The sequence below is a fragment of the Ornithorhynchus anatinus genome, chromosome 12 (genome assembly GCF_004115215.2).
Source record: "Ornithorhynchus anatinus isolate Pmale09 chromosome 12, mOrnAna1.pri.v4, whole genome shotgun sequence".
In the NCBI taxonomy this organism is placed as follows: domain Eukaryota; kingdom Metazoa; phylum Chordata; class Mammalia; order Monotremata; family Ornithorhynchidae; genus Ornithorhynchus; species Ornithorhynchus anatinus.
The window spans coordinates 55,809,051-55,832,474 of NC_041739.1; the positions used below are offsets into that span (position 1 = coordinate 55,809,051).

Below are 23,424 nucleotides of genomic sequence, written 5' to 3' on the forward strand. Positions count from 1 at the left end.
ATTTCTCTGTTATGAGGAGTTGGATCAGGGTAGTAGAGAATGGACTCATGTCTCTGAAGCTGCATACAGCTTCAAACTCAGGGGAAAAGAACAGTCCACTCGGGCATTAGTTGCTAGATAAACATGTTTTATTTTCTTCAGAGCTGCTTTCAAATATGTGTCCTTAATTTCTTTTCAGTGTTTGTCATTATCATCCTTAATTCATTTATCCAGTAGTGAGTTTGTATTGTTCTTAGCATAGAGTAAAGGCCTGTTGAACGTCCATATTTTTGAGGCTTCATATTTTCAGGATATAAATTTTAAAGACAAGAAGCTAAATTCATTACCATATCAGCCCTTCATAAAATGGAAACAACCGCTAATACATATTCCTTAATGTTAGATTTCTAGCTACGTAGATTTTGCCTCTGTATATAGAATCTTTTCATAGGGCTTGGAACCTCCCCTTAATGTTAAAATGTAATCATATCCCTAAGCTCATTAGAATTGTTAAAAAAAAAACAAACAAAAAACTGGGTTGTAATTGCTGTAATAGCCATAACGTAAAAACAGAGTATACATACTCAGTCTCATTCTTGTGTCTTTACAGAAAAAGAATGCCTGTCCACATGTGTTCAGAATATGCAACAGTCGGATGACCTGTCACCCCTAGAAATTGTCGAGATGTTCGCTGGGCTTTCTTGCTTTCTCAAAGATTCCAGCGATGTGTCTCAGACATTGCTAGATGACTTTCGGATATGGCAAGGATATAACTTCCTCTGTGATCTTTTGCTCAGGTATGATCATAAGATAAGAAACTAACCTCTGAAGGATTGCACGTGCTCGTTCACAGTGCTTTTTCAAGTGATGACACTACAGAAACCTCAAGATTAAAATTGTCTAAACCTTTAGAGTTTTGCCTTCGTGGTTATTGTAGAATTCACTTTCTCTGTTTTGCCTGAAAAATGCTACCACTCTCTAATCTGGCAAGTGTATCCTTTTGGGGGACTTTTGCTTTCCTTCAAGGCCGTCACTATACCCTAGATTAATAATAATAATTATTATAATAATTGTGGTATTTGTCAAATGCCAGGCACTGTAGTAAGGGCTTTGGTGGATACGAGCACATCAGATTGGATAGAGTCCCTGTCCCACATGGAGCTTACAATCTTCACCCCCGTTTTACAGATCAGGGAACTGAGGCCCAGAGAGGTGAAGCGACTCGCCCAAGGTCACATAGAAGACTACTGGTGCAACTGGGATTAGAACTCAGGTCCTTCTGGTTCCCAGGCCCATGTTCTATCCACTGAGACTGTCTACCCCTGTTTGGACCAGCCTTGGTCGACCTGGCTGCTTCCTTTATGGACAGAATCCTGGCCACTAAAGAAGAAATAGCTTATGTGGCTCCAAAAATTCACGAGCAAACCATTTTTCCCCATTTCGTCATTTGGACACTCATAAACACTGTGCTGTAATTGAGAATTTCGGAGGAAGAATTAGAGTTGTTGCAAGACCCCTTTCCGGTACGTTCAAGAAAAACGTATTTGCCCACCTGCATTTTTTACCAGCTGCCTCTTGGCAGGTGTCTGTTTACCAGACAACTTTGAGAGTTGTCAGGCAGCAAGTCCAGAGAAGCAGCGTGGCCTAATTAATAGAGCACAGGCCTGGGAATCAGAAGGACCTGGGTTCTAATTCCAGATCTACCGTTTGTCTGCTGTGTGACTTTGGGCAAATCACTTCACTTCTCTGGGCCTTAGTTACCTCATCTGGAAAATGGGGTGAAGACTGTGAGCCCCATGAGAGACGTGGGACTGTGTCCAACCTGACTACCTTGTATCTACCCCAGTGCTTAGTACTTTGCCTGGCCCAGAGAAACCATTATTCAAATGCCATAAAAAAAAGTACTTTACATCTAGAACTTGCTGCCGTTCCACATTGGGCTCACAGTCTACATAGGAGAGAGAACAGGTATTCAACTCCCATTTTGCGGATGAGGGAACCGAAGTACAGAAAAGAGAAATGACTTTCCCCAGGTCACACAGCAGTGTGTTAATGTTTCCATTAAGTACATAGAAACATTTTTTTAATGGTATTTAAGAATAATAATAATTATGGCATTTGTTAAGTGCTTACCGTGTGCCAGACACTACACTAAGCGCTAGGGTAGATACAAGTTTATCAGGTTGGACACAGTCTCTGTACCACATGGAGCTCAAAGTCTAAGTAAGAGGGTGGAGGATTGACTACTCATTGCACAGTGGGGGAAACTGAGGCACAGAGAAGATAAGGGATTCATCTAAGGTTCCACAGCAAGCAGTTGGCAGAGCCGGAATCAGAATCCACCTTCCCTGACTCCCAGGTCCGTGAATAGAAGTAAAGAGACATGGTCCCTGCCCTGTGAACCTTACAATCTAAAGGGGGTAGCAAGCAGACAGAAATCACCAACCACGAAATACCTGAATATCAGTAGAGATGAAATGGTGGAAGAAAAGGAGGCAGTTAAATTGAGCACTACATTCAGAAACAGTACCAGCTAAAAAGGAGATTTTGGGCGCCTTTATTTTAACCTGTTTGGGAACCACCACACACAGCATTCATGCCCATATCTGTAATTTATGTATATTAATGTGTCTCCCTCTAGACTGCAAGTTCATTTTGGGCAGGGAATGTGTCTATTTATTGTTATCTTGTACTCTCCCAAGCGCTTAGTACAGTGCTCTGCGCACAGTAAGCGCTCAATAAATATGATTGAACGAGTGAATGAATGAACCACCGAGCCTCCTTCAAGAGGTTAACCATTTTCATTTTCTCATTTAAAAGTGTTTGCTTTCCTTTGAAAAGAAAGAGAAAAAACTTAGCCAGCCCTGCTGTCTTCTAGATTAGAACAGGCCAAGGAGGCAGAATCTAAGGATGCGGTGAAAGATCTGGTCAACCTGATAATGTCGCTCACGACGTACGGCGTCAGCGAACTGAAACCCACCGGTGTGGCCACTGGAGCTCCCTTCTTGCTGCCTGGATTTGCCGTGCCACAGCCTACGGGCAAAGGTGAGTTGATCCTCCACCCTCTGGGGCCCTGAGGAAGAAGGGAATAGTGGTCATCATCATCATGATTGTGGTATTTAAGCACTTACTATGTGCCAGGCACTGTACTAAGCGCTGGGGTAGATATAAGGTAATCGGGGCGGACACCTTCCTTGCCTCCCATGGGGTTCACGGGTATGGAATCCCCAAATTACAGATGAGGAAAGCGAGGCACAGGGAAGACAAGTGATTCGCCCAAGGTCACCCAGCAGGCAAACAACCTGATTAACTTGTATCTACCCCAGCTCTCAAAACAGTGTTTGACACATGGTGAGAGCTTAACAAGTACCATAATTATTATTTAGTTTTTACCAATTGGCAGAATTGGGATTAGAAACCAGGGTCTCGGGCTCTTAGGCCTCTGTTCTTTCCACTAAGCCACATTGCTTCTCAATTATGTATGTGATCAATCAGTCAATTGAATTTATTGAGTACTTACTGTATGTAGAGCACTATACTAAGTCCTTGGGAGAGTACAGTATAACAGTCGGTAGACCCATTCCCTGACTGCAGCAAGCTTATAGTTTAGATGGGCTTGAGCAGTTTTTTCTTGGTTCGACTCATCATATTTCCACACATCTACCTGAACTGTGTTTGCTCTCTCATGCTTAAACGCTATGTGGTTTGCCATTTTTCAAAGCACTCTATAAGGCGAACGCTCTTTTGTCTAGAAAGCCCAATTGGTATGAGTAAGGCCGAAGTTCATAAAAAACCCAAGTTTTAAGTTTTCTTGGTTGCTGGGAAAAATAAACGAAAGGTAACAGGTTTACATTTGAGAGAGAGTTATCCTTGACACAAAGAGCTACCCATTGTTTAAGCACATTTTAAATTCAGCTCTTTATCCTTGTGATATACACCAGTATAGGAGGCAGGTGGTCTTAGCCGTCTTGCATAATTAAATACACGGAGCCACAGAATGGCTGACTGACTTTCTCTTGATCTGTCACTGAATCAGCGGCAGAGCTGAAAAGAGAATGACCAGCCTAGTATCTTGTTCTGTAGACCAACCCACAGAGGAGTAGTTGTAGCCTGGGAATGTCAGTTTATAGTTATAATGTAATCTCCCAAGCTCTTAGTACAGTGCCCTGTACACAGTAAGCGCTCAATAAATACGACCGACTAGTTCAGCAGAATAGTAAGGAATGTGCCGTGGAAGAAAGGGCAGCGTGTCCTAGTGGACAAGAACCTGGGCCTGGGAGTCAGAAGGACCTGGGATCTAATTCTGGCTCTGCCACTTCTCTGCTGTGTGACTTTGGGAAAATCACTTACTTCACTTCTCCGGCGCTCAGTTCCCTCAGCTGTAAAATGGGGATTATGACCGTAAATCCCACATGGGACAGGGACTGTGTCCAGTCCAGTTTTCTTGTATCTACCCCAACGCTTAGTACAGTGCCTGGCACAGAGTAAGCTCTTAACAAATACCATAATTATTATTATGATTACTAGTAAAAGGATTTCTATAAACTAATTCAACTTTTGTCTCAGTAAGGGAAAACATCTCCCTCCAAATTGTGAGTATTGTGGGCACAGATTGTATCCAACTGAACCATCTCTACCAACTCTATTGGTACTTTATACTTTCCTGAGGGCTCAGCGCAGTGCTCTATACCCAGTAAACGACTATTGCTTGATCTCCGCTCAGTCAGTGGTATTTATTGAGCACTTCCTGTATGCACAGCAGTATACTAAGCGCTTGGGAGAGAACACTGCAACAGACACGTTCCCTGCCCACAACATACTTACAGTCTAGAGTGAGTAAGAATTTCATATTGCCACCTGAATGTTTACCATTCATTGCCTATCTTGGATTTTGGATTTCACGTACCTAAAATTTAGTTAAAAGCCTAAAGTGTCGACTCGGGGTGCACTTGACCTTTCTCGGGTAGAAGAAAGAGTGGAGGGTGATGACTTTGCCGCATCTCTGTCTGAGGGGGAATGGAAGTTCAAAATGGCCAATTCAGTAGCAATAAGAGAGAAAATCAGACGTGCTAGTTATAAATTTCCAGGGCTGAGCACGATGAGATGAATCCCCCCCTTTCGTGGGGTGAGAAGGTCAACAGATGGTGCAGAAATGTTTCGACTGTGTCTCTAGGCAACCAGGGCAGAAAGGGGTGGGGATTAAAAGGCGATTTCCCCAGTGAATGGGGCAGAGCAGAGACCCTGCCATTTGGAGATTCTCTTTCTTGTCGCAGCCACTCAAGAGCACATCAGCCTGCCCATCCTAGGGTCCCCTGGCTAATGGAAATAGACAAATGACCACAGTTGCATTTAGGGCAGTATTTTTTTTCCAGCTCTGGGCAGAACCTCATCTCCAAAAGTGATTGGACAGCTGGTCTTGCTAGGACAAGACTGAGCGTTTCAGAGCTAGGATCGAACAATTGTCATAGAGTCGCGGAGACTGGTGCTTTGTCCCCTCATCGTCGCTAGTGGCTTAAAGCAGTCAATCACCTTGTGACCTCCTACCTCACCTCGCTACTCTTCTACTACAACTCAGCCCACACGCTTTGCTCCTCTGATGCCAGCCTTCTCAATGTACCTGCATCTCGCCTATCTTGCCTCTCGCCTACGACCTGCCTCGGGCCCTCCCTCCTCATATCCGACAGACGATCACTCTGCCCCTGCTTCAAAGTCTTATCGAAGGCACATCTCTTCCAAGAGGGCTTCTCTAACTAAGCCCCCCTTTCCTCTTCTCCCCCTCTTTTCTGCATCACCCTGACTTGTTCCCTTTATTCATCCCGCTCCCAGTCCCACAGCATTTATGTCCATATCTGCAAATTATTTATTTTTATTAATATCTGTCTCCCCCTCTAAATTGTAAGGTCATTGTGGGCAGGGAATATGTCTGTTTTATTGTTCTATTGTACTCTCCCAAGCTCTTAGTACAGTGCTCTGCACACAGTAAGCACTCAATAAGTAGGAACGGCTGACTGACTGGTTTTTATTGAGTGCTTCCGGGGTGCAGAGCAGTGTCCTGAGTACTTGGGGAGAATGCAGTATGACAGAGCTGGTTGACCCATTCCCTGCCACAACGAGTTTTCTGACAACTAGGTTGACCACTGAGGGTGCTGGGGGGAAGTACAGTGCTCTGCACACAGTAAGCGCTCAATAAATACCACTGAATGAATGAATGAATGAAAGTCCAGGACTGAAGTAAACGTGATGCTGCGGGCATCGTGCCAGTGCACGAGCGGAGAGGAACAACATTTTATGGCATAGTGGATAGAGCACAGGCCTGCGAGTCAGAAGGTCATGGGTTCTATTCCCAGCTCCCCCACTTGTCTGCTGTGTGGCCTAGGCCAAGTCACTTCACCTCTCTGTACCATAGTTGCCTCTTCTGAAAAATGGGGATGGAGATTGTGAGCCCCACATGGGACAGGGACTGCGTCCAACTCGATCTGCTTGTATCCACCGCGGCGCTCGGTTCGGTTCCTGGCACAGAGTGAGCGTTTAACATATGTCACCATCATCATTTCACGCGACATTATTCAGAAGGTGGTCTGAGTTCCCCTGGCTCTGCCTGGTTGAAAAAGGTTCAAATGGTCACCCTCCCTACACCTAGGAAAAATTGAGGGAGTGAGTAGCTGGTTCATAGGCTTTGTGGGGCTCAATCCACCTTGTTCTCCTATAGCATGGGGTAACGTTTTCACAAAAATGCCACGTTAAGGAAAACCACCTCATATGTCACTTCTCTGCTGTGTGAACTCAGGCAAGGCATTAAACTTCTCTGTGCCTCACCTGTAAAATGGGGATTAAGACTGTGAGCCCCCTGTGGGACATGGACTGCATCCAACATGATTAGTTTGTATCTTCCCCAGAGCTTAGTACGGTTCCAGGCACATAGTAAGCGCCTAACAAATACCTTTAAAAATCAAAAAAAATAATCCTTACCGGGTTCAAGATGGAGCCCGCAAGCAAACACACATAAGCCGTTTCATTCGTCCCCATGCTATGTGGAATCTAAACAGGTTGGTGTGGTTGGACAGACACTCCCAATTCCATCAACAATATTCCAGCCAAGATGCACAGCGAGATCACAGCAGCTTGTTTGGGCAGGGAATGTGTCTACCGATTCTTTTCTATCATACTCTCCCAAGCTCTTAGTACAGTGCTTTGCACTCAGTAAGCATGCAATCAATACCCTCGATCGATTGACTGTCTCCTTGTCTAGTATGTCAGCTCGTTATGGGCAAGGAACGTTTCTGTTTATTCTGTTGCATTATGACTGTGAGCCCCAGGTGGGACAGGGACTGTGTCTAATCCAATTTGCTCATATGCATCGCAGCACTTAGTAAAGTGCCTGGCACAGTGCAAGAGCTTAGCAAATACCACAGTTATCATTATTATTTTCCCAAGCACTTAGTTCAGTGCTTGGCACGTAGGAAGCATTCAATAAATATGATTGATTGAGGGCAACATCCCCTTCTGGGGGAAACTGTTTTGTGCTGGCATTACCGGGAGGGTGAATAGGTCCCGTTTTAATGCAGGATCATTTTGCACGCTACAACCGAGACAGAATTCCATATAAAGATAACATCGTGATGTTCTCATGATGTACAGAGGGCCCAGTCTATTGATGTGAGCCCGAAAGATCACAGCAGCGGGGAGTCATCTAGGAGGCACGAAGCTTGAATTGGCAGGGAAAACTTGTCCTAGTCTGGGTTGAACAGCTGAAGCAGCCCCTGGAATTTGGCTCGATCAGTGTGTACTCTCCATCCGAGCGCACCTGTTCGTCCGAACAGTTATGGGCCAGTGACTTTTGTGTCTTGCTTCATCCACCCTACCGGGCACAGGCAGAGAGGATCTTTCCACCTCCGCTATTTGTCTGGGGTTTGGTCCTGGGTAATAAACACTCTCCGTATGTCTCCTGACACGGAAATACCGAGTTCATGTTTTCCAACCACATTTCTTTTCCCTTATTGGGATTCCTGCGGCATGTTGATGAGGGAAGCTAGGCAACATTCATTTTGAGTGTTGTAAAAAAAAAAGTCTCAGTAATTGCACTCATTGCATTCTAATGGAGCTTGTATCAAGAACGGTGCTTTGCCCAGTCCTTGGCGCGTAGTAAACCCTTTTTTTAAATGGTATTTAAACGCTTACTTTGTTCCTGGCACTGTACTAAGCAATGGGGTATTTAAATACTGCAACTACTACTATTATTGTCATCATCATCATTGTCGTTATCATTATTATTATTATTCTGAGAGGAATTAATTTAGTCTTTGCTTTATGCTCTCTCTGCCTGTGGCACCCTGGTTCCAGGGCATGATGGAGAAATGTCAGAATTGGAGCAGAGGGTTTTTGTTTTTCTTACGGTATTGATTGAGCACTTACTAGGTGCCAGGGACTGTACTAAGTGCCAGGTTAGATACTTGGTTGGACACACTCCATGTCCAACATGGATCTCACAGTCTTAATCCCCATTTTAGAAATGAGGTAACTGAGTCACAGAGAAGTAAAGCGACTTGTACAAGGTCACACAGCAGACAAGTGGGAGAGCTGGGAAATTTGGCACTTGATAGTCACCCCCCTCTCAGCCCCTCAGTACTTATGTCCATATCCGTAATTTATTGTAATGTCTAGCTCCCCTCCTAGACTGTAAGATCGTTGTGGACAGGGAACACGTCTGCCGACTCTATTGTATTGTACTCTCCCAAGTGCTTAGTACAGTACTTTGCACACAGTAAGTGCTCAATAAATACGATTGATTGATTGACTTTTTCAATGGGAGCAGTCAAGAGTAGCGAGCAAGTAATAGTGAGAAAATGTCTATTGAGCTCCTGTCGCATGAATCAAGTTCTTCTACCCAGCACTACCTCATCTTTTAAACTTGTAATCAGTGACCATCCAGTAATGGTCAGTGGATGATATTACTGATAAGGATCACTGATGGTAATATCAGTGGATATTATTTTGACAATTTCACAACAATGTTAATTTTAATAATAATGTTAAGACTGTGAGTCCCATGTTTGACATGGACTATGTCCACACTGATTAGCTTGTATCTACCCCAACATCCCTCTATACTGTAGGTTCATTGTGGGCAGGGACTGTGTCTTTTATTGTTGTATTGTACTCTCCCAAGTGCTTAGTACAGTGCTCTGCACATAGTAAGTGTTCATTAAAAATGAATGAATTGCATGCTTGGGACATAGTAAGTGCATAACAATACCATTAAAAAAATCTGAATTTATTTTTGTGCACTTTAAAGCTTTCATATTTGGGATTTGGGGACTTCTGTGGAGAAATGTTCCTGGGAGACATAAATTTTTCCAATAAGAAGCCTGTTTTAAGTGGAGTGTAATGACTGGGCTATTCTTCCTCAGTGCGGGGAAATTGACCACTGTCATAAAAATCGGGTGAAAGACACCCTCCCCCCATCCCCCATATTACAGAAGATCAAAGCAGAGTGAGATCTTATTCTTTGCCCCTCCTCTTGGGAGAGATCTGTTCAACTAACTAAGCTTTTTGGGGAAGTTATTGTTTTCCCTCCTGTATGAATCATAGTAGTATCAGTTGAGGAGCAGCATGGCCTAGTGGATAGATTATGGGTCTGGGAGTCAGAAGGATTTGAGTTCTCAACCCAGATCAGCCACTGTCTGCTGTGTGACCTTTGGCAAGTCACTTCCTTTCTCTGGCCTCAGTGACCTCATCTGGAAATTGGGGATGAAGACTTTGTCCAACCTGATTAGCTTGTATCTACCCCAGAGCTCAGTACAGTACTTGGCACATAGTAAGTGCTTAAATACCATCATCATCATTATTATTATTAAAAGGTTCTAGTTAGGGCCCAGCCTTTGAGTGAATTTTTAACAGACTGCTTTCATTTTCTGTTCTTTAGAGGAAATACATTGTGAGATCATCTGCCGCAGTATTTTCTTTTCCTGTTTTCTTTGATGCCTTGCAGATAGTTGTATGTTAAACAGATTGAGAATTGTTAGTGAAACATTCAGAATGCCAACAGGCTGCATCTCTCTCACGCCCACTCATATACCACCTCGGGAAGTTTGATGTTTGTGCTATCGATTCATGATTATTAAAAGGAAAACAATTGATCCACCTTAGCCAGAATGGCTTGCGGGATTTCTCCTCTGTTTGAATATTTTTGGGATGCAGTGGGTGGGATTGGAGCACGAAATTAGAACATGTATTTTGTGTCTCCCGAAAAGCGGCGTGGCTATTTCGAGGCTTCATTTTGGTACTGAGATTCTGATGTGTTTTCTCATACTAGACTTGCAAATGCTTTACTTTTCATGTGTAGACCGGTTGACTAGAATATGTGAGTGAGCAAATTGCTTTCTTCCTAGGGGTAGAATTAGCCTTTGGTGAAATAACTCACAAGGGCCACTAAAGGCACTGATTTGTAAATTACTTCATTCATCCCCTAAATGGAGTCATGGACAAATAGGGAATCAGAAAGGTAGAGTAAGAATGGGAAAATAAGAAGTCCTAAGGTGGTTCAGAGGTATCAGCTGCTGCTTACTGTCGGCTAAAGGGTTGAGTAAACCTTGATTTTCTGTTGTTTAGCATGACCAGTTATGTTTTGGTCGGCTCAGAAACCCCCTCCCCCCCAGTTTTTACTATTTATTTCCTGTTTTTCATTTGCTGTCATGTAGGGTTCAGTGTGCGAAATGTCCAAGCCTTCTCCGTCCTCCAGAATGCATTTTTAAAAGCAAAAACGAACTATCTTGCCCAAATCATCCTCGACGCCATCACAAACCTCTACGTCGCAGACAATGCTAATTATTTCATCCTGGAACCACAGCATACGCTGTCCCAGTTTGCGGAAAAGATTTCCAAACTCCCCGAGGTACAGAGCAAATACTTTGAGATGTTGGAGTTTGTTGTCTTCAGCTTGAACTACATCCCTTGTAAAGAACTCATCAGCGTCAGCATCCTCTTAAAATCCAGTACCTCATACCAGTGTAGCATCATCGCCACAAAGACACTCCTCAAATTCACCCGGCATGACTGCATATTTAAGGACGTCTTCAGGGAGGTGGGCCTCTTAGAGGTGATGGTTAATCTTTTGCACAAATATGCAGCGCTCTTGAAAGATCCCACCCAGGCACTGAATGAACAAGGTAAGCGGTTTTCCAAACATTTGTCCGGATCCGACTGGGAAGTGTACGGTTGGATCGATGTAAACGATTACTAGGAATTTCAGGAGTGGCGGACTGGTTGTTTTTCCTTCCCGGCCAATTCTGCAATGAAGCTGTTGGGGAGGGAGGAAGGAATGGGAGGAGCAGAGCGGTCCAGGATATTAGAACTGCTTGGTTCTAGCCCAGTCCCTTTCCAGCAGCAAAAAGCAAGGCAGCCTAGAATAGTTATTTATTTTTAATTATTTTAAGCTATTGTTAAGCCCTTTCTGTGTGTCAGGCACTGTACTAATCGAAGGTAGATACAAGCTAATCAGGTTAGATAAGTCCATGTCCCAAATGGGGCTCACAGTCTTAATCCCCATTTTACAGTTGAGGAAACTGAAGGCACAGAGAAGTGAAGTGACTTGGCCAACTGAGCCACTGAGAAGTGAAATGACTTGTCCAGGGTTGCACAGGAGACAGTGGTGGAGGCGGGTTTAGAACCCACGTCCTTTTGACTCCTAGGCCCGTCCTCTATCCATTAGGTCACACTGCTTCTCTTAAAAATTCACTTTTTTGCGATGCTCTCCATAGCTGAGCACCTTCCCACTCGATTACCTGGAGTGAAATGCTATAGCCCATTAAGAGTAAACTAGGGAAATAGAATATAGGGGGCCTGGAGACTGGGAGCTGAAAAGTCAGAAAGTCACCATTTTCGGTGTTGTCAACCCTGACTGGATATCTCAGGTCTGGTCAGAGATTTGGAACGAGAGAGGCTGGAAGTTCAACCCGGGGAGCTGGGGGGCTTGGGGGGGTCACACCCATCGCTGCCATAGAGGTGGATATCCTCATTAGGTTCCGGTGCTCTTGAAGTAATTGTAGCCTTTCAAATTCACATGATCTCAGATGAACCCATTGTTAGGTGCCAGAAATGTTAATTTGGAAGTGTTTCACCATCAGATTACTTTGAATGTTAACTTCTGATGTTCACAGTTGTTTCCCCTGGAAAATGCAGCTGGAGAAAACCCTGAAAGTTCTGTCCCCATTATTAAGAAAAATTGTGTTGTGCTAAATTTGGTTCAAGCCAAACGTGTGACCCCTTTTTGCTCACTTTGGCTATTAACTTCTAGACTGTGAGCCCGTTGTTGGGTAGGGATTATCTCTGTTGCCAAATTGTACTTTCCAAGCACTTAGTATAGTGTTGTGCACACAGTAAGCACTCAATAAATATGATTGAACGAATAAACTTGAATTTGAACATTTTTGAACCTTCGTCACGATCTTAGCGTTGGCGACCGGATAACACTTGGGGATCATTAACAGGTAGGATAGGAAATGGGACAAGAATATTCTGTTTTGTGGGAGTAACTTCGTGAAATTCTGTTCTAGGGGAGTCCAGAAACAACAGTTCTGGAGAAGACCAAAAACAACTAGCTTTGCTGGTAATGGAAACCTTAACAGCACTTCTCCATGGGTCAAATACAAACGCAGGTAATTAGAAAAGGCTTTGACTGAAATGGCATACCTTTTGCTTACGGAAAAAGAATTGTATGTTAACCCCGGCCACTTCTCCACCAAAGCATGACCTTGATGATGTTTTAATTATATGGGGCATAATTAATATTCAAATATGCAATTACCCTGAAATGTGCAATTATGTAAATTAGTAATAAATAACCCTGTTGTAGTAATAAAATGCACCATTATGATACTGCCAAAATGCATGATTATATTGCAATCTGAATCTTCTGCTGAGCAGATAGCTGCATTGTGCCAATGCTTGTGTCATACAGGTTCATGTTTAAACCAGTGTCTTTTTCCTTCCTGATTTTTGTTTTCTGCAACTCTTGGATTTACCAACTTTATGGATAAGAGAACTCAGTTATTACCCTCCCATTCCAGACTGTAAGCTCCTTATGTGCTGGGAATATCTACCAATTCTGTTATACTGTACTCTCCCAAACACAGAGTACAGAGCTCTGTATCCAATAAGTGCTCAATAAATGCAAATGATTGATTGCTAGTAAAGTCAGTCCATCAAGAATATTTCTATGCGGAGTACTCTACTAAGTGCTTGGAAGAGTACAATACATAAAAGCCATTAAGATCACTGTACGACCTCCCTATTTTATTAAGGTAACAGGCATATTCGCTCTTCATTATGTCATTTGTTTCAGTGTGGTCAAAAGAATGTACTCTTTGAAGGAAAATTAAAGCAAAAGTTCTCATTATGTGAACTTCAGCAAGCATATTCAATATGTATGACTACTGTCTACTCACTTAAGAATAGAAAACAATCCTTCATATTTATTGAATGCTTACTATCTGCAGACCCCTGAACTAAGTGCTTGGGACAGTACAAGTACAATACTATACTATGCAGTACAAGAATCGGTGGATACGATCCTTCCCCCAGGAAGCTTGCAGTGTAGTGATGTTAGGAGGGTTTTGAAGGTGGGGAGCGTGGTGGACTGTCAAATATGAACGCAGAGGGAGTTCCAGGCCTGAGGCAGGGTGTGGCCGAGAAGTCGGTGGTGAGATAGACAATCTTGTATTGTATTTTCCAATTTTCTCGTATTGTACTTTCCAAGTGCTTAGTACAGTGCTCTGCATACAGTAAGCACTCATTGAATAGTATTGAATGAATAGTCAAGGTGGAGATACAGAGGATAGGGTGATGATGGAGGAGCAAAGTGTATGAGTTGGGTTGGAGCAGGAGATCGGCGAGGTAAATTAGGAGGGGGAGAGTGATTTATTGCCTTAAAGCCAAGGATAAGGAGTTTCTGTTTGATGCAAAGGACCTCATCAACACCAAAGGAATCCTGCTAGACAAGAAGCTCTAATTCCAGAGCTTAATTTTCTGCTTAATGAAGAACATGGGGTTTCCTTTGAACTATTCAGAAATGGTCCCCTCTTTTCATTAGGGAGAGAAAACACTCCAGAGGCGATGATGTAGGCCAGCAGTCTGTTAAGCTCTTCTCTTACAACCCGTTAGTCTCAGACGCTGCTGCCGTAATGCCTGGTTCGTTCTTAGAGATGAAGATGAGTGAACGGGAAAGTTTTTGCTTTCTAGAATTTCAACCAGCATTATTCCTTTCTCAGGCCAAGTGTTATTACTGGTAATAATAATAGTGGTGTTAAGTGCTTACTATGTGCCTAGCACGCTATTAAGTGCTTACTGTATGCCTAGCACGCTATTAAGATAGAAGATAATATGACTGGACACAGTCCTTGTCCCACAGGGCACTCACAGTTCTGAGTGGGAGGGAGAACAGGTAGTGAATCCCCATTTTGGACATGAGGAATCTGAGGTCCAGAGAAGTGAAGTGCCTTGCCCGAGGTCACACAGCAGCAAGTGGCAGAGCTGGGATTGGAACTGGGCCCTCTAGACTCCCAGTCTCTTTCCATTAGGCCGTCTTTCTTCCCAGTGCTTAGTACAGTGCTCTGGACACAGATTGATCGATTATTATGCAGTCTGGGATACTGGGCACAGACTGACAGTTCCAGTGAAGTGTCCAACTGGGTGAAGCAGGCAAAACTGAAAAAAAAAATAATCAGGGTAGATTAATAGTCCTTTGAAGTGCCGTGCTCTGATCGTGATTATTCGGGGTTTTGCATTTCCCTTTCTCTTTGGTTCGCTGGTTTGCATTCTCTACATGTCAGTCGGTTAATTCATCCGTGGTGTTTAGTGATCGTTTACTATGTGCAAAGCACGGTAAAAGGCACTTGGAAAATATAACACAGCAGAGTTGGTAGATGCAAAACGAGCTTACTGTCTCTAAAGGGAGAGATGGGCATTAAAATGAATTATTAACAGGGAAAATTTAAAGATAGTTGCATGAGCAGGCAGGGAATGAGTCTTGATTGTTATATTGTACTCTCTGTAGCGTTTCATACAGTGCTTTGGGCACAGTAAGTGTTCAATAAATGTGATTGAATGAATGAGTGCTCTTGGGTAGGGTTAGGGGGTATCAAAGTGCTTAAGAGGGACATGCTCAAGTGCATCATCGCAGAGAGGAGGGTGGAGAGGGGAAATAAGGGCTTAGGCAGGAAAGTCCACTTTCAGACCTCCATCACTTGGAGAAACCTTAGTAAAGAGTGTTGGTGGCAATCACAGCCTCCTCACTTACTACTAATACTAATAATTGTGGTATTTAAGTGCTACCTGAAGGCCAGCCACTGAACTAAGCTCTGGGCTAGATATAAGCAAATCCAGTTGCACACAGTCCCTGTCCCACATGGGGCTCTCAGTCTTAATCTCAGTCTTCCCCTCAGTCTTAGGGGAAGCAGCGTGGCTCAGTGGAAAGAGCCTTGGCTTCGGAGTCAGAGGTCATGGGTTCGAATCCCTGCTCTGCCACTAGTCAGTGGTGTGACTGTGGGCAAGTCACTTAACTTCTCTGTGCCTCAGTTATCTCATCTGTAAAATGGGGATTAACTGTGAGCCTCACGTGGGACAACCTGATTACCCTGTATCTACCCCAGCGCTTAGAAAAGTGCTCTGCACATAGTAAGCGCTTAACAAATACCAATATTATTATTTATTATTATTTATGAATCCCCATTTTACAGATAAGGGAACGGAGGCACAGGGAAGTGAAGTGACTTGTCCAAGGTCACGCAGCGGACAAGTGGCAGTTCTTGTACCAGATGAATCACTTGGGCCGTTCTTCTTAAAGCACTTGGGTATTCTACTCCTCCTCCACCCCCACCGTACTTATGTTCACATCCATCTGTAATTTATTTTAATGTCTGTCTGCCCCTCTGGTTTGCAAGCTCGTCGTGGGCAGGGACCGCCTACTCATAATCTTTTGAATTATATTCTCACAAGTGCTTAGTAAGCACTCAGTAAATACCATTGAGTGATTGAACTATAGTCGCATATTGAATAACATTCCCGGGAGTGAACTACTAAGACCCTAGGCTTCCCTTTCTCCCCATCAGGTAGCACAAGCCAACTAATTTGGAACAAAATTGGATGTTTGTCCTGAAAGGCTGGTTATTAGACACTCCTATCTTAAGTGCAGTGGCTAAGCAAAATATCCCCACCTGAAAAAGGACCATTAAATTGCTTAGACTAGCCATTTCAGGGATGAATTGATCATTGGTTAGTACCCATTTCAGTGAAATGGAAATAGCAAGGTTCCTGCTCCAATCTGGTTTATGGGTAGGAGGCGGGGATTGTGGCATTAGGAAATATAGAAGAGGAAAAACTGAAGTCTTTAATGATGGAGAGTCTGAAAGAAAATTCAGCTCACTTCTGGTGATGATGGTATCTGTTAAGCACTGTTCTAAATGCTAGGGTAGATACAAGTTAATAAGGTTGGAAGCAGTCACTGTTTCACATGGGGCCCACAGTTTTAATCCCTATTTTACCGATGAGGTTACTGAGGCACAGAGAAGTGAAGTGACTTGCCCGAGGTCACACAGCAGACGTGGCAGAGTGGGGAGTAGAACCGGTCCTTCTGACTCCCATCCCCATGCTCTATCCACTAGGACATGATGCTTCCCCAAGTTTACTCCTTGATAGGCTGAGCCCTTGCAGGGGAAGCATCAAATTTTTCAGACCTGGTTTGGGTAATGCAGCTGAAAATACACAGTGTAGGCTGTAGCTTACTTACAAGGCTCCTGGTGGTCCCAGAGACTTAATGTCCAAACTACCTGTTTTAACAATCACTAAGTCATTAGCATTTATTGAGAACAGACTCTGTGCAGAGCACCGTACTAAATGATTGGGAGAGTGCAATAAAATTAGTAAATAAGATCCCTGGCCTCAATCTGGCTCTGGGAAAAATTGGGTTTTGTATCACTGAGAACAAGTAGAGCCGTTTAATGAAGACCATTTATCAAAAATTGACATCTTAGAACATTCTTCAATGGAGTTTGAGAATGTTCTGGTTTCGGGTTGTTACGCCGCAAAAGGTGTAGTGAATTATGACAAGTGAGAGAAATCAGGAGGGCACCCCAATCCAGTGAACAAGTATTTGTAAGCTTGTTGCGGGCAGGGAACGTGTCTACCAGGTCTTTTGTGTTATTCTCTCATTTATTCATTCATTCGTATTTATTGAGCACTTACTGAGTGCAGAGCACTGTACTAAGTGCTTGGGAAAGTACAATATAACAATAAACAGGCACATTCCCTGCCTGCAGTCTAGAGGGGGAGACAGACATTTAATAGAAATAAATAAATTCCGGAGATGCACATAAGTGCTGTGGGGCTCGTAGTAGGGATGAATAAAGGGAGCAGGTCAAGGCTTCACAGAAAGAAGTGGGAGAAGAGGAAAGAAGGGCTAAGTTAGGGAAGGCCTCTTAGAGGAGATGTTCTTTCAATAAGACTTTGAACGGATGGGAGAGTAATTGTCTGTCAGATATGAGGAGGGAGGGCATTGCAGACCAGAGACAGGATGTGGGCAGGAGGTCAGCGACGAGATAGATGAGTTTGAGGTACAGTGAGAAGATTAGCATTAGAGTTATAGAGAAGTGTGCGGGCTGGGTTGTTGTAGGAAAGTAACGAGGTTAGGTAAGAGGGGACAAGGTGATAGACTGCTTTAAAGTCAATGACGATGAGGTTTTGTTGACGCAGAGGTGGTTGGGCATCCACTGGAGTTTCCCAACTGCTTAGGACTGTCCTCTGAACACAAAAAGTGCTCAATAAATATCAGCCAATCAGTTGTATTTATTGAGTCCTTATTGTGTGCAGAGCACTGAATTAAACATGTTGGGGAATACAGTGCAACAGAGTAGTGTGTTCCCTGCCCACAATGAGATCGCAGACCAGGGTGGGAGAAAAACATTAATAGAAATAAATTATTGACTTGGACATAAGTGCCATGGGGCCGAGGGAGGGGTGAATAAAGGGAGCAAATTCAAGAGCAAGGGTGACACAGCCGGGAGTGGGAGAAGAGGAAATGCGGGCTTAATCAGGAAAGGAGATGTGCCTTCAATAAGGCTTTGAAGGGAGGGAGAGTCTTGTCTGTTGGATATTCATTCATTCATTCAATAGTATTTATTGAGCGCTTACTATGTGCAGAGCACTGTACTAAGCGCTTGGAATGTACAAATCGGCAACAGAGGCAGTCCCTGCCCTTTGACGGGCTTACGGTCTAATCGGGGGATATGAAGCGGGAGGGAGTTCTAGGCTACAGGCAGGATGTGGGTGAGAGTTTGGGGTGACGAGATAGATGAGATTGAGGTACAGTGAGTAGGCTGACATTAGGGGTGTAAAATGTGTGAGCTGCATTGTGTTAGGAGAGTAGAGAAGTAAGGTAGGAGGGGGCAAGGTGATCGAGTGCTTTAAAGCTGACATTAAGGAGTTTCGGTTCGACGTGGAGGCCTGTAGAAAAATGATCCTTTGATGAGAATGATATTGATAAATGAAAAGAAAATATCAGGGACGGAACTTGAATTTTGATAGCTCTGATAAGCTGCCCTATTTGTTTCTCTTCTGTTTCTTTCTCCTCTCTTCCCCCCTCGATAGGAATTTTCCGGGAATTTGGAGGTGCCAGGTGCGCACACAATATTGTCAAGTATCCTCAGTGTCGACAGCACGCACTGATGATCATTCAACAGTTGGTGTTATCGCCTAGTGGCGATGATGACATGGGCACTCTTCTAGGATTGATGCACTCAGCTCCGCCCACAGAATTACAGTTGAAGACGGATATTTTAAAGGTAAGTCTTCTTTTCTCCTTACTTAAAAGCGCCCCTGGTTGAGAATCCAGAATAGAAATGTTCCAGGCTAATCTTACGGCAGGAAGATTGTGGTGGAGATTGGTTTTGTGAGTTACAGATGGGAGTAATTTTTCAAATATAGGTTTTAGGTTTTTTTTTAATGTTCTGCCATTTAACTTCCTCAAGAACCCAGGTTTTGAAAGCCCTCTTGTCTCCCAATGCTTGGTGATGGGAGGGAAATGAGGCTGTGTAGAAAATGCTTCCAGACTTTCAATAAATTGTCCCTTCCCTGCTCTGAATAAGATCCAGGAATGTTTGGCATGAATCAGTGCTTAAAGTCAATTGCTCAGTCGTATTTATTGAGCAGTTATTGTTTGCAGAGCACTGTACTAAGCACTTGAGAGGGTACAATATAACAGACATTCTCTGCCCACAAAGAGCGTACAGTCTAGAGGGGAAGACAGACATTAATAGAAATAAATAAATTATGGTTGTTTAGATAAATGCTGTGGGGTTGAGTTGAGGCGGGGTGAACAAAGGGAGCAAATCAGGGTGACGCAGAAGGGAGCATAAGAAGCGGAAATAAAGGCTTAGTTGGGGAAGGCCTCTAGGAGGAGATGGGTCTTCAAAAGGCTTCAAAGGTGGGGAGAGTCATTGTCTTATATGAAGAGGGAGGGTGTTCCAGGCCAGAGGCAGGATGTAGGTGAGAGGTCGGTGGCGAGATAGATGTGGTTGAGGTACAGTGAGTAGTTTAGTGTTTAGAGGAGTGAAGTCTGTTGGGTGGGTTGTAGTAGGTGAGCAACGAGGGGAGGTAGGAGGGGGCAAGGTCACTGACTGCTTTAAATCACTCAATCAACCCTGAGCAAGAACTTGAGCTTCGAGTGGTGTCAAACATGGCCATAGTTACGCTGCTTCTGCCACGATCACGCCTGATGATGGGCTTGGGCCTTGATTCATTTCAAGTAAGATGGCGTCAGGGCCCCAGAGCAGTGGTGTGAACAGGGATTATCGCTCTAGAGAAATGGCAGCTTGGATTCTTCCCTACAACATTGTGTCATTTTGGTACCAGATACTTCCAAGCTGAGGCGATGAACTTGGAAAATGACATGACAAGCAAATGACAAGCAAGGAATCATCGTGGAGTTTTGAATTTGGATGTATTTCAATAATGATGCACATTTAGCTCATCTCCCTTTGCTTTTTTAACTTTCATTCATTCATTCATTCAATAGTATTTATTGAGCGCTTTCTATGTGCAGAGCACTGTACTAAGCGCTTGGAATGTACAATTCGGCAACAAATAGAGACAATCCCTGCCCAATGTTGGACTGACAGTCTAAACGGGGGAGACAGACAGCAAAGCAAAACAGAACCAAACAAAAACAAGACAACATCATCAAGATAAATAGAATCAAGGGAATGTACACCTCATTAACAAAATAAATAGGGTAATCAATAATATATACAAATGAGCACAGTGCTGGGGGAGGGGAAGGGGGAGGAGTGGAGAATAAAGCCTAAATAAAGGGAAAAGACTCCCCTCCACCCCTTGCTTTCCACTGCTTTAGCTGCTCTCAGCCACCTAACCAGGGCCAGAAAGCAATGACCCTCTTTTGAACTTGTTCACCCTTCTTGCAGGCAGATCTTTCGAAAACCAGTTAGAGTTCAGGCAGTCCGAGCCCCAGCCTCTAAATGCTGGTCTTGGATCTGGGCAGAAGCATCATAGCCTAAAAGAAAGAGCATGAGCCTGGGAGTCAGTCCTAGGGGATTGTTTTTGTTTTTTGGGAGGTATTTTAATGGTATCTGTTAAGTGCTTTCTGTGGGCCAGGCACTATACTAGGCACTGGGGAAGATGCAAGCTAATCAGGTTGAGCACAGTCCATGTCCCACATGGGGCTCACAGTTGTAATGCCATTTTCAGATGAGGGAACTGAGGCATAGAGAAGTGAAGAGACTTGAAGCCTAATCTGAGTAATCTCTAGTGTCTGCAAATTACATTCCCTGAACTGCTATCTCAGCATTTGTGTGTCACTTAAACCCCAATGGACTGACAGATCCCCTTAACATGACTTATATGCACATTTTTCCTTATTGCTCTGACTGATTTCTGAACATATCCCCTTTCCTTCCATCTTTCATTACTGTAGTGCCTGCCTTCCCTTCTAGATCAAAAGATCCTTGGGGGCGGGAATTCTGTCTACTCTGCGAAGTGCTTAGTACACTGCTGTGTGCGCACAGTAGGTGCTGAATAAATACTAGGGTTTGATGGATGGAAGTTGAAAACCTAGTTTGCAGGTTGGCTGTTCTTGATTTTGTTGCCAACCACTGGTTCATTGTCCCTTTGGCAAAGTCATTTAACATCTCTCTGCCTGCGTTTTTCTCAGCGTTGAATAGGGAAAATTGAAAACCCATGGACTGATGATGAACCATTATCCCTTTTCTAAGAATACTGACAGTTTGATTCTCCTAAAGGATAGAGCCCTGATAAAGGGGAAGTGGATGGAAATAGAGAGTGACTTAGTCTCATCTCTTTTAGCACTGCTGGCGTTTATGATTCATTTGTGGCATAATTGTTTACTTTAAAAGGCCCCCGAACCAGAACAAGAAGCCACCAACAAATTATACTCTTTGTGTGCCGTACTCGGTGTCCTGACATGGATTAGGACTGGTTAATTATTTTACCCATTCTCAAATCATTACACTTCAGAAATAGCAAAAGAAAAGAAATAGGGAAACCATTCAGTGATATTTTCCAGGCCTTCTTTTTCCTTTTTGATTCAGGCTTAAGTCTTTCGACCCAGGTGCATGATAGTTTTGGTGGCTTTGGAACCTTGGACAAGTGAATTAATTTATCTGGGCCTAGTTACCTCCTCTATAAAATGGGGATGAAAAACCTGTTCTCCCTCCTCCTTTGGCTGTTCACCCCTTGTGGGACAGAGACTGTGTCCAATTTGATTGTATTGTATCTACCTCTGTGCTTCGTATAGTGCTTCACTCAGAGTAAATGCTTAACAAATTTTTTGTTATTATTGTTGTTATTATTATGCCTTAGCAAATCAATTTGGGCAGCTTGGTAGCCTTGACCTTCAACCTTGAAAGATGCAGGATTTACTGGGAAGTGAATGGCTTTGTTTCTCTGGAAATGGGTATATAGACTGTAGAAGCGGGGTAAAATATGTAATTGTAGGTAGTAGTGATTAATCAGGAGTATTTACTGTGTGCAGAGCACAATAAAGTTTGGAGATACTCTCCCTGCCCTTGAGGAGCTTAAAACGTAGTAGAATATTCATCACATGATATTCTAAAGGAAAAAGAAGTTCCCCATGGGTGCCTCTTCTTGCACAGGAAGTCAAATGAGGGTGAAAATGGAAATCTCATCTCTTCCCCCTACAACACCCTTTTCACATCAACCCCCTCTCCCCTCCTCCTCAAGACTCCAGGGTGAGGCAGCAGAAGCAGTGAGTTTCAGCTCCATCTCTTAAGATGGAAAAAAAAAGTCAGAATGAAAAAAAAATCCCTGGGAACATGCTTTTAAGGAGGTGGAGCCATTTCTAAAGCGAGATGCATTTCAACCTGATTCACTCCACCACCCCAGCCAGTATGTCTAAATTGGTGACAGCACTGTAATGTTGTAGGCGTGAGACGGATTTGTAGCAAGGTAACAGGAGGGGATGAGGAAAGAGGGTGAAGGGTAGCATGGCCTAGGAGAAGGAGCATAAGCCTGGGAGTCAGAGGACCTGGCTTCTAGTCCCAGCTCTGCCAAATGCTTTTGTTATGTGACCTTAGGCGAGTCATTTAACTGCTACGTGCCTTGATTCTCCTGTTCTCCCTCTTACTTAGACTGTGAGCCCCATGTGGGATGGGAACGGTGTCCAACCTAATTAATTCATATCTATCCCAGTGCTTAAAACAGTGTTTGTCACATAGCACATAACAAATGTTAAAAAAAACAAACGAGCTTACAGTCTAGATCGCATACATATAACGTTCATCAACTTCCACCTCTGCCATCTTTCACCTCTGCATGGCACAGAGCAGCCTTCACCCCCACTCTGTGCCAAGTGGCGGGGGGCACTGGGAACCATGTGGGGAAGCTTGCAGCGTAGCCTAGTGGCAAGAGCACGGGCTTGGGAGTCAGAGGATGTGAGTTCTAATCCCGGTTCCTCCACTGTGTGATCTTGGGCGAGCCACTTAACTTCTCTGTGCCTCAGTTACCTCATCTGGAAAGTGGGGATTAAAACTGTGAGCCCCACGGGGGACAACCCCATTACCTTGTATCTACCCCAACGCTTAGAACAGAGCTTGGTATTTGTTAGTAAGTTCTTAACAAATACCATAATTATTAGTATTATCCCTATAGCGAGCTTATAGTCTAGAGGAAGGGACAGTGTGTAACCAGATCTACTGAATTCAAATATGGATCCGGTATGAAATCTCATTTGGGCAGAAGCGGGGGTTTGTTGAAGCAGTGTGTCCTCATGGAACAAATAATAATAATTATGGTATTTGTTAAGCACTCTGGACCAGGCACCATACTAAGTGCCAGGGTGGATACAAGCATATAGTGTCGAACGGAGTCTCTGTCCCACTTGGGGCTCACAATCTCAGCCCTCAT

General features: G+C 43.8%; 1 protein-coding gene across 9 annotated transcripts in view; it reads left to right on the forward strand.

The window, feature by feature from the left end:
* Positions 1 to 23,424, forward strand: part of WDFY3 (WD repeat and FYVE domain containing 3) — a 300,170-nt gene that overhangs the window by 145,736 nt on the left and 131,010 nt on the right. For all 9 annotated transcript variants that reach the window (XM_029076970.2, XM_029076971.2, XM_029076964.2 and 6 more), the window contains 5 exons: positions 590 to 776; positions 2,858 to 3,024; positions 10,677 to 11,144; positions 12,531 to 12,632; positions 18,616 to 18,809. In XM_029076970.2, the coding sequence (XP_028932803.1) occupies positions 590 to 776; positions 2,858 to 3,024; positions 10,677 to 11,144; positions 12,531 to 12,632; positions 18,616 to 18,809 (1,118 nt within the window). The remainder of the gene's footprint in view (positions 1 to 589; positions 777 to 2,857; positions 3,025 to 10,676; positions 11,145 to 12,530; positions 12,633 to 18,615; positions 18,810 to 23,424) is intronic.